The sequence below is a fragment of the Centruroides sculpturatus genome, unplaced genomic scaffold (genome assembly GCF_000671375.1).
Source record: "Centruroides sculpturatus isolate CEXI.00-Female unplaced genomic scaffold, Cexi_2.0 scaffold1844, whole genome shotgun sequence".
NCBI classification, from domain to species: Eukaryota; Metazoa; Arthropoda; class Arachnida; order Scorpiones; family Buthidae; genus Centruroides; species Centruroides sculpturatus.
The window spans coordinates 90315-101339 of NW_019385984.1; the positions used below are offsets into that span (position 1 = coordinate 90315).

Below are 11025 nucleotides of genomic sequence, written 5' to 3' on the forward strand. Positions count from 1 at the left end.
CTTACATCACATTACATAAAATTGGTTTATTTACTAATTCTTTTTTATGAACGTTTACTTTTTTCTGACAGATTCCATATAAGTTCAAATAAATTATGATCATCTCTTATGTAATATTTTTACATTTCGTATTTAATTCCTTTTTCATACGGTTTCTACCGCCATGGCCAATATCAATAAGGGCGTCGTACAATATCAGAAATATTTCTTCAGTGTGACGTAATATTTAATCGCATAACCTTCTTTTACAGGCACAATTAATTTTTCTATTTCTCCGATAGATACAACGTCATATCAATGTAATCGCTGATATTCTTCCGAGTAACTTTTTAGAATTCTTGTAAAAAGTTACTGGGATTACTAAGATGTTCTAGAAACAACATTCATTTTTGACTCTCACTTTTTGTATCATTGGCAAATATGCCGAATTTGTAAAAATTTGACTATTCCTATCTTTCTCTGCTATTAATTTGTTTACTCCGTTGTTGTAGCGATTATTCATATCAGTTAATTAATGATTGCTTCATGATTATTACTTTTTTCAAAAAAGAAGACATTGTTTTAAGAGATTTTAAGAAACAAAAGTAAAATTAAAACTTCGCACGATTATCTATTAATGAAATAAATGTAAAATTCAGTACGAAATGCAATACACTCGCGGAACTGAGATGCAAGAGCTGATTGGCTTCTAAATTTATTATAATCACTTTTTCCGACGAGGTGGTAGCAGTATTCATAATGATCGGTCAATCTGATAAATTATCTCAAAACACCTGAAATTTTGCTTGTTATTATTTATAATGCCAGTATTAATCACTTGGTCCGTAACATATCTAATAACAATAATAAATTAAAATACTAATAAATAATACAACAACAACAATTATTATTAATTTAACAATAAAATTAATATATAAGTCAAAATTGCAACCGAACAAATTAGAACTTTGTTATAAATCGCGGAAAATGCCAACTTCCACTACGGAAGATGATTATGTGTTTCTCAAAAATATAGAGGGAGATCAAGTACGTGTACCTTTGTATACATTCAGAAATTCTTCATACGTATTTATGAGAAATTTTTTAATCGATCCTCTCCTAAAACCTTTTGTTATATATTTACCAGCCTCAAGCCACGTATTATTAGCATTAAAAAGGTATGTTTTTTATTTATCAATCGATTAATTACGTATTTTTATTCGTTCATTATGTATTTTTAGATAATACTGAATTAGTGCGGTGAAACTTATAATGTGGGTATTTTATTATATTTTTAAACTCTATATTTTATTTACTACAGCTTTTTATCATGGAAAGACATGTCATTTGCGTCGGTAGCAGTTGCGATGGAAACGTATCGGTTTAGCAATGTCTACGATATGTTCGATCTTAAGGAAGTTTGTACAAATTACATCAGGTCAAAAATAAGTCTTCAATATGTATGTTCAATCCATGATTTTGCGTGTGAACAGAACGACAGACTTTTACAATACGAATGCTGGATATTTTTCGATCGCCATTCGGATGAAATATTTCATACTCAAGATTTCTTGCAATCCAAAGAAACAACAGTTATGAGATTCCTCTCGCGTCCTATATATGATTCATTAAATGAAGTAAGACTGTTTGAAGCCTCTTATAGTTGGGTGAAAAATAGAGTTACGAGAGAGTTTCCTGACTTAAAAAATAGAGAATTGGAAGAAAAAATTCGTACAGAAATGCGACCGTTTCTTTCGAAAATTAGGTTTCGTGCCATGACAATAGATGAGGCAGAGACTTATGTTTTCACTAAACACGTCTTGACAGAAATGGAAGTAAATTCTATTCGAAGTTGTCTCCAGAATCACACTTTCTACAACTACCCAGAGTACTTTTGCCCATATATAAACGCAAGAAATAAAAAAATGTATGATGCGTTGTTTACGTATCAAAACCAGCTTAATCTTCTCAAAGAATTAGAAACCACAATTAAAATCGATGTAAACACCCGGTTCAAATGCGAAATATTTGTGAGAGAAGATTGTTATATTACAAATTTCACGCTTCCAATAACATTTGATTATCCAGAAAGAAAAAGAGTAAAACTAATTGGCCATTCGATATCACAGCAAAATAACATTTTTTCTACAACTTTGGACTGTAGCTCTCACGGAAACGTCAGTTTACCAGAACCGATATTTCTAACAAAGAATTCAACTAGTTATCTAGAACTCGAATTTTTATACCCTAATAACGTACATATTACACAGCCTTTCAGTTATTTCTACATCACAAACAATAGCGACATTCAACCAGAAAACATCGAACCTTTTAATAATTACTACCTTGAAGTTGTTCTTTACTTCTAAAAATTGTAAACTGCATTCACAAAATTTTAACAAAAACGAAAATTAAAATAAAATTTTATTAAATACTTTCATCGGATCGGTTGTTTTTATTATTATCTACTCAGAAGGACAGTGGTGTTTAATCAAAGTTTGGCCAAAATGCATGTGTCGTAAGTGGGTTGTCAACAAATACTTTGTATATTTTGCATATACAAAAAGTGGGACTATTTCTATCGTTTATAAGTGTCGTGATAGGCTTCGGAACTGTGGGTGGTTCGAATTCAGCCCGGGGGTTAAAATTTGTGTATCACTGCTCTAGAATTTGAATTAAAACGCGCTAAATAACAAGTATTAATTATATATTAAGTCAAGAAAAACAGATTTTTACCGTGACTTGATGATTGTCTGCATTTGGAAGCAATTATTATAAGTTCATTCATAACGCGCGATATATTCTCTTCAAAATGTATAAGTGTAAATAATGATATTTCTTTTACAACTAAATAGAAAAATACACGTACGTTTAAAGCAACCTTAAAAACTTCATAATTTAAAGCAAAGTTCTCTTATTCTAAATTATATATGAAATAGTTTTTGAAAGAATAAAAGAAATGAAACAATTGAGTTGCAATTCTTATAAAATCAAAACAAATAAATTTTACAACTTCTACTAGAAAATGGTAAAAGTTTTTCTTTATTTTAATGCATTTCTTGTGATATTGGAAACACTTGAAATTGAATTCGTCTGCAAACAATATTTAAAATTGTTTTCAGCAAAAGAAATAAATATTTTGATGCTATTAATTATGAACACAATGTTCATTTCCTAGTGCTTAATTCTTTCAAGCAAAGAAATTTTTTGAACCTGGATATTTTCATTTGTGAACAACACCAACACTCAAACGCAATATTTAATTTATAATTGACAGTGTTCGTAATATGTAACACTGTAATAAGTATTGAACTGTTATACGTCGATTTCTTTCTTTATCCCTGTTTCTCAACTTCACCAAAGTTTAAAATCATTTTTTCACGTAAATTCTGTGTTGTATATTATATGCCGTATTGCATTTTATTGTACTTTTATCTCGTTAGCATTATTCTGTTTGCTTTGATAATAACTTCTTTTGAGAAATTAAACTCTTTGATAATTTGAGTTATTGAAGAAAAAAGAAACTTTCGTGATATTGAAAAAGTCATTCAGAGACGTTGGGAAATGTGGGAGTATATTCAAGAATTACATTCGAGTACAGAGCTTGTTTAACCGATCTGTTATGCATGTCTTATTTATTATACATGTTTCCTCCCATCAATTGCGATTTTGTTTCACACAAATCTTATATTTCGTGTCATAGTTTCGATATTCTCATTCACTACGTTTTTTTCCTGTATTTTGATTTCTTGTGAGGTTTCAAGACTTAGTTGTGTTTGTAGTTGTTTTTATGAAGTTTTTATATTTTTCGGAGTTTTGTTTATAATTTTACGAATTGTGTTCTTCTCTTGTATTCAGATTTATAGCGATTTCAATAGATGCAATAACTTGTCATCTGTCTCATTTCGTCTTAAATACAAATTGGAAGTATTTAATTTCATTTACTTCTTGTAAATTAATAATGGTATTTAAGTTATATTATTTTTCAGATCTTAAATTTTATGAAGAGATTCGAAAGAACTCTAATTCTTATATCCATTGGAGGACTATTTAATATCAAGAAGAACACTGTAATTAAAGTAAATAAATTCACTCATTTCGAAATTTTTCATAAACACAAAATAGTTTCAATGGTTACTGAAATTTCTATATCAGATATATATATATATATAATATACTATTTTACAAATGATAAATAAGTATTATTTACTCATTGCTGTGTTTTCACTTATTAAACTTGGTATAACAAAGAATGTTAGTTGTTAGGAATTTGATAAAAATCGTATTTTAGCAGTCGTCGACGTTTTGCGTGAATTATGAGAAATGGTAAATATAGAATCAAATTCAATCTACAGAGTCTCCCAAAAGTTTCCATATATACAAAGGTAAAATGTAACTTTATTCACAAAAGATTAAAATGTCTGCATTAAGAATTGTGTCAGTGGATTGATGGAGTAAGGCAACAAAACACATGGATGATCTACCATTGGTGTAATTTATAGCAGGACTTCCTTTGTGAAAAGTGGATTCTGTTTAGGTGAGAGACACACGAAGAAAATCTAAAACACTGCATGGTGGCTAGCCCATTGTTCAGGCACGAACTATTGAAACTCTACCTACACACATAAATACTTAATACACATTTTTTAAAATTCTTTTTACTAAAAGTGTGAGAACGGAGTCTTTCTGGTATATTAAACCATTTGTATATGCAAATCAACATACAATATGTTTTAATTAAATATTTCTAAAGCCTTCCAATTATCAGTGGTGTCCACAAATAGTTTAATATACCAGATACAAATAATTTAATATACCGGAAAGACTCGTCTCAGTTCTTATTTTTTAAATAAAAATATGAATTAAAAAAATGCGTATTAAGTATTTATAAGTGTAGGTAGAGTTTCAATAGAAAAAATTGCAGAAATTAAATAAAAATTAATGACCAGAATAAAATAAACTATATGTTTGTAAAATATTTCAAAAAACGATTCATAAAATAACAATGTTATTGTTTTGCATGTGGCATTAATGAACGACGTTGCGTTACGGTAAAATGACAGAACTTTCTTATAAATAAATAATTTTATTATATTTTTTCCTATTTTCTTTTATTTTCTATTACCATTCTTTGTTTATGTAAGAAAAACTCGTTGATTTGATGATATTTTCAACGTAAGTTTTAGCATTTTAGTCATTCAATCGTAGGCAATGTCAATCCGAATTAGTTAGGTAACAAGTGAATACCTTCAACTATTAAAATTTATAAATGATATTTCGCGACATTTTTTATACTCGAAATATGTCAGTAAATGTATGTAATTGAATAACTTAAAACATGGCAGCGCCAAATTTCACCTCCAATAATGAAATTTGAGGTAGTTTTTTAACGAAAATCAAAATTGTAAACTAATACCAGTATATCAACGAAATATAATCGAGATTTATCTAATGTTTCTTTTGACAGAGAATTCTAAACACCTAGAAAGATATTCATCTAAAATCTGTTATTTGTTTCCATTTTTTACGAATTGCTTTTACCGATAAACATAATTCTATTTAGTCGTGAATATATTTTTATTAAACATGTGACATACGTAACAGTAACATTCTTATTTAAGTTTGAAAAACGTAGTTTACATTCGAATATAATCAACTACTACACAATCCAACATAAATTGATTTTTGACGAGAGTATGTCTCTGTCTCGTCTTAACAATCGCGCTGCTGACAACGGCTGTACACCTTAGAGGTATGAAGGAGTTCATGACAGGAGTTGCAATTTGGCACGGAGTGTTTGGTGCCCAAATCATGCGAACAGAAAATAAATCAGACTTGTAGATAGTCAAGAGATTGAAAACCGTGTCAAAAGAAAATACGAAATGCTGAGATTGTTTCTACAAACAGGCGCGAGTGCAAGATTTACGCACGTATTTATCGTGCTTTCCGAGACATAATCTCGTCAGAAAAATGGCTTCGCCGCTTAACTTCTTATATTTATAGATATAAAATGAGATAGACGAATATGTTTATCATGCGCAAATTACAATGCTACACTTAATTTAATTATATTATTTAGCTACAAAACGTAGAAAACCGAAAATAATTTTAAAAGTGGCAATTACACACACACACACAAGTAGCTCATCTTTACTCTGAAAATAAAGCCCTGATGTTTTTTAATAGATAAAAACATATAAACAGTTTAATAAAATTTAATAACAGTTGACGCCACCAATTAGTAACGACTTGCACCTGGTCATCATACTTTTCTTTTAAGAATAGTCGTGCCGGTTATCATCGGGAGAAAATTTTTGAATTGGAAATAACGTCATATCCGGTTTGCGTCGGAAGTTCATATATAAAGGCGTACTAATCCCTATCGGCCTATCGGGACTCATCTTTCATCTATTTAACTCAGTTCTCTAGAATAAGGATAGAAAGACAGAATGATAAACGGACAGACGAACGATAGTGAGAATTTATAGGTCTACAATTTTTTCAAATGTCAGCACAATTAATTCATTAATCATAATATTTGCAAGGAAGTAAAATAATGAGAAATTTGTCTTATTGTTTCTATTTTCTTTTAAATATTTAAATACTTGCGTACAGTTTACTATGCAAATTATTGTAAGAAATCTTGAGAAGTTTTTATGCAGAATGTATTAATAAAAATTAATTATTTCGTATGATAGTAAAAGTTTCTGCAAAGAAAGTACCTAATGTTTCATTCATAAATTTCTTTACACGATTATTTTGTAACGAACTACACGTTACAATAATATAGGCCTATAACCGAAATTTTTTTTTACAAAGGAATACCTCTCTGCCAACTTGTTATTTTCTCATGGCTTTTTAAATATAATTGGGCTCAATTTGAATAACTTATAAATTCCCATTGTCGTCCGTCCTCATGTTTTTGCTTAATTTCCAGAATAGGGCCTAGAATTAAATAGATGGAAGACAAAAGCAGATATGGAAACCGTTGGGGCACGATAAACTATATACCAACGTCCAATGCACATTATTTCAAATTCAAAACTTTCCTCTTGAAAGGTGATATATGACCTGCACGATCCTATTGTTAAAAAAAGGGCAAGCCACTACTAATTTGAGGTAAAGAGCATACACTGTATTTTAAATTAAATAAATTTAAAATTGCAGCCCTGCATTATGACAATATCACAATAAATAATGCTTATATAAAATTAACTTTTTATAACAAAATATTTATATTTAAATATTTAAAAGAAGCGTATACAATAACTATTGTACGTAAGAGGTACTAAAAAAGTAATGCCGTAATGTACGTTAGCATAAAACTTTAGTAATATGTAAATTTAAAACAAACAGTAATTAAAAGGTTAAAGATAATTATATAATATTTGATGAGTTTCAGAAAATTTCATAAATTTCTATAAAAAATTAATAATCGCCGTCTTTATTTTAAATAAATTTCTTCTAATTTTCAATTAACTTAGTGAGATAAAATATTACTCCACGTGCAATTAACGAAGAAGCAAGCTTCATTACATTATATTACATCGATTAGATCTAAATTTAGAAAATGATATTAAGCTTTTATTATAAAATCGATAATGATATCGGAAGTATACAATGAGTAGCAGTTGAGAATGAGTGCAAAACAGTACAGGTACTGTCGAGATAATTATAACACTGTTGCGATCTATTATAAATTGAAGGAATAAATGATTTTAGGAATTAATTTTTAATTTATACAATTAAAATTAGATTAAAGAAGAAGGAAACGCCAACACATAGGCGATATACCAAATAAGTACGTTCTGGAATTATTTTCAGTAAGCAAAACCCAACACCTGCCACCGATTGGACAGGCACGAATCCACGACAAACTAACACTTGTTCCCACTCGTTCTCTCATAGTGTATATGACTTTAGTTGCAATTTTTTCTACAGATATATATTACCAGCGTTGCCCACAGTATAAAAAAGAGGCACAAGCTGTAAAAAAAAACAGCATCGTCATCACACAAGGAGCTTTAAACTCTATGATTCATCGTTAGATCAGCACTCCCACAAGGTGGTTCTAATTGCATACCGAACTAACTTGGCCTTGAAAAGAAAAATAGTATTTTGGTTTTTTCTATATTTGAAAAATAGGCAAGAAGTCACAAAATTTCTATTGTTTGGTGATTAGGAAAAGGGCAACAAAGACAAAAGAGAGGCACGTGTCACATTATACGGTCGCCGCTGTATATCATTGACGTGAATAGATCTGAAACCTCATTAATTAAACATCACTGAGATGGAATTTATTTCTTTTGTCGAAACTATTTCTCAACTAACTGGAATTAGCTTCGTTCACAGCGAGTGTCTTATTGAAGTCAAATTAATCAAGAAATTTTACACTTTCTATCAGAATATGGTTGAAGCATTTTTTTTTATTTTAATTCATTCCTTATGTTTTTAATAATAATTGATACCGATGTTTACTGTAAACAAAGTAGAAACTTATTTCCAAAGCAAGAAATGTCTGTTATGTCTTTATTATTGGTAAATCTTATCTTCGTTTGTTTTCTGTTCAGCTTCTTCAAACGTAAAAAATTCCCATGCCCGTATTTTGTCATACATGAAAACAGTAATTTTACATATAAAGTTATCACTTTTTGTATAATAATATTTATTATAAACGCCACTTTGATAATTGGCGAATTGCTGTATATCGACTTGTTTCTTTTTCCATGTTTTTCAAATTCATCCACATTCGAAATCATTGTTTGTCATTTAGACTTCACATTGCTGATTATATACCACATTACGTTTTACGTTACATTCATTCTCATTAACATTATTCTGTATATTTTGCTAATGGCTTTATTTAACAGAGAAAACTACGCACTAATGACAATCACTGAAGACACAAGAAACGTTCACCGTTTTGAAATTGTCATGCAAAACCATTCGGAAATATGGAAATATATTCAAGAGTTAAATTCGAGCACAGAGGTCCTGTATCCGGTGTGTTACGGTTTCTTTATATATTATACGTGTTTTACTACATCGATTGCGATTTTCTTCGATATAAATCCGGTTTTTAGAATGTTATGTTCAATGTTTTCACTCATTCTTCTGCTGGGATGTGTTTTGGTGTCGTATGCATTATCCAGAGTTTGTTCTGTGGTTAGTTCATTTCAAATTTTAATATATTTAAATTTTTTATTAATTTAAAACATGTAACCTACATACAGAATGTGTTATAAGTCTAGATCCATAGAATTTAAGTCGATCTTTATTATTTTACATGGAGAATGTGTCACTAAGGAGGAAGTAATTCAATTTATTTATATGCGCGGAGACCCGCAGTCAGCGTGAAGTCTTCGAAGAGTTTATAGTTTATTAGTGGCAGAGTAAAAGACAAGCACTTAACATTGATCATGTGTTCGCGCCTTTTCAACTGGCTGGCCACGTAAAGTTTTCTGAGTTATTTTATGTTAGTAAACTAAATTAGGGCAGTTTCTTGATAAAAATACTCCCGGAAGCGTTTCTTTTTAGCAGATCGCCCATATGTCTTATACGGATAAAACAATACGAAACGTTTAAAAAAATGGCATCCAGTGTTCTCATATGTAATATACAGCGAACTTGGTGAAGACTGTTAAACTCTTCGGCAACTTCACGAGAGCTGCGGGTTCCCACAATCAAAATGATTTCAATTTCTCTTTTCACTTGGTACCATGTTTTTACTTGTATAATATTACACAATGATGAACATAACTTCTATGGTTTCAGACTTATAGGAAACTGTATATAGAATAATTTTGAAAATTGTTTAATTTCAGATTTATAGTAATTTTAACGAATGCAATATCTTGTCGTCAGTACAACTCGGTGTTGCTTATAATTTGAAGGTATTCTTTTTTGTTCTCTTTCTTTGTTTTATTTAGTGATTGTGTTTACAGTCATGTTATTTTTTAGATCCTTAATTTTATGAAGAGATTTGGGAAAACTCCAATCGGTATATCTGTTGGGGGACTATTCTACATCAAAAAGAATTTCGTAATTAGAGTACGTAGCGTTTTATTGTACTGTATTAGTAAATGATTAAATGGTATTCTTACTAACTTATTCTAATTTTATTTCTGTTTTTCTGTAAGGTAATCAGTGCTATCTACTCATTGCTGTCTTCACTTATTGAACTTGGAAAAACACGAAATGCTCCTTGTAAAAAGATGTTAGATGAAAATTTCACTTTATTTACTAATATAAAACATTAATATATGAGTAAAATAGAAAGGTTGCCATATCTCATTAATCGTATTATTATAGTGTATATTGATAATTGTTTCGACAAACATTAAAAAGATGTTCAGCGATAATAAAATAAATAAAAGTTAAAAAAAATTTTCAAATTTACCAATTCAGACAGTTTTATGTTTCTTTCACGTATTAGAAAGAAGAAATTTGCACGTAGAAGTGTGACCGTAGGGTCGGCACCTCTTTGGCGCCCTGTCAGGAGACCTGAATCTGACACCACCGAGTCTCTGGGGGACTCGGAAATCGCGACGTTACGTCTAAAGATTCGTGAGCGGTAGCGTGTGAGCGCTTGGATTCGGAGTAGAGGTGAGGAGAGAGACGAGGAAGTGACTCACTCGGACTCCATATGTTCTAACAAAAAATCAATTTTAATAATAAACAAAGAAAATACAGATATCGGCATATTAGCGGACTTAATTATACTATTCCGTTCGAGAGAGAGAGTTTACAACTGAATTGCGGGTTGATAAATACCTTTCTTTTTCCTAGGTCGCAGATCTGTAGTATGATGACACTCTTGACTCCTCTGAAATGGTCTTTCCACTAGTTCTTGTCCGTTAATTGGATCTCGGAGGTGTGGAAGCACGGAAGTGGGGTGAGATTCTTAAGGAGACACGGTGTTACTTCTGTCACGGTGTTATTTCGGAATTTTGATGCACGGGTTTTATCCTGGGTTGCGGTTTTAATCCTGGGCACGGTTTGAATCCTGGATCACGGTTTTAATCCTCGGATGACGACTTCTGTAGA

The 11025-nt window shown here is 30.4% G+C and overlaps 1 protein-coding gene across 2 annotated transcripts; it reads left to right on the top strand.

Annotated features, from left to right (window-relative positions):
* Positions 1-890: 890 nt before the first annotated feature.
* On the top strand, positions 891-2417 carry LOC111612933. Of its 2 annotated transcripts, XM_023354223.1 has the most exons (3): positions 913-1026; positions 1127-1157; positions 1301-2417. In XM_023354223.1, the coding sequence occupies exon 3, from the start codon at positions 1320-1322 to the stop codon at positions 2346-2348; it is 1029 nt and encodes a 342-aa protein (XP_023209991.1). In that variant the 5' UTR covers positions 913-1026; positions 1127-1157; positions 1301-1319; the 3' UTR covers positions 2349-2417. The 2 variants fall into 2 exon arrangements, with proteins under 2 accessions (XP_023209990.1, XP_023209991.1); XM_023354222.1 differs by having other exon boundaries at positions 891-1157.
* The last annotated feature ends 8608 nt before the right edge of the window (positions 2418-11025 follow it).

Bases quoted from the DNA above. Each gene is read 5' to 3' on its own strand.
- LOC111612933 (XM_023354222.1), top strand. From the start codon at position 967: ATGCCAACTTCCACTACGGAAGATGATTATGTGTTTCTCAAAAATATA. The intron at 1,158-1,300 runs GTATGTTTTTTA...TATTTACTACAG, and splicing joins GTATTATTAGCATTAAAAAG to CTTTTTATCATGGAAAGACA.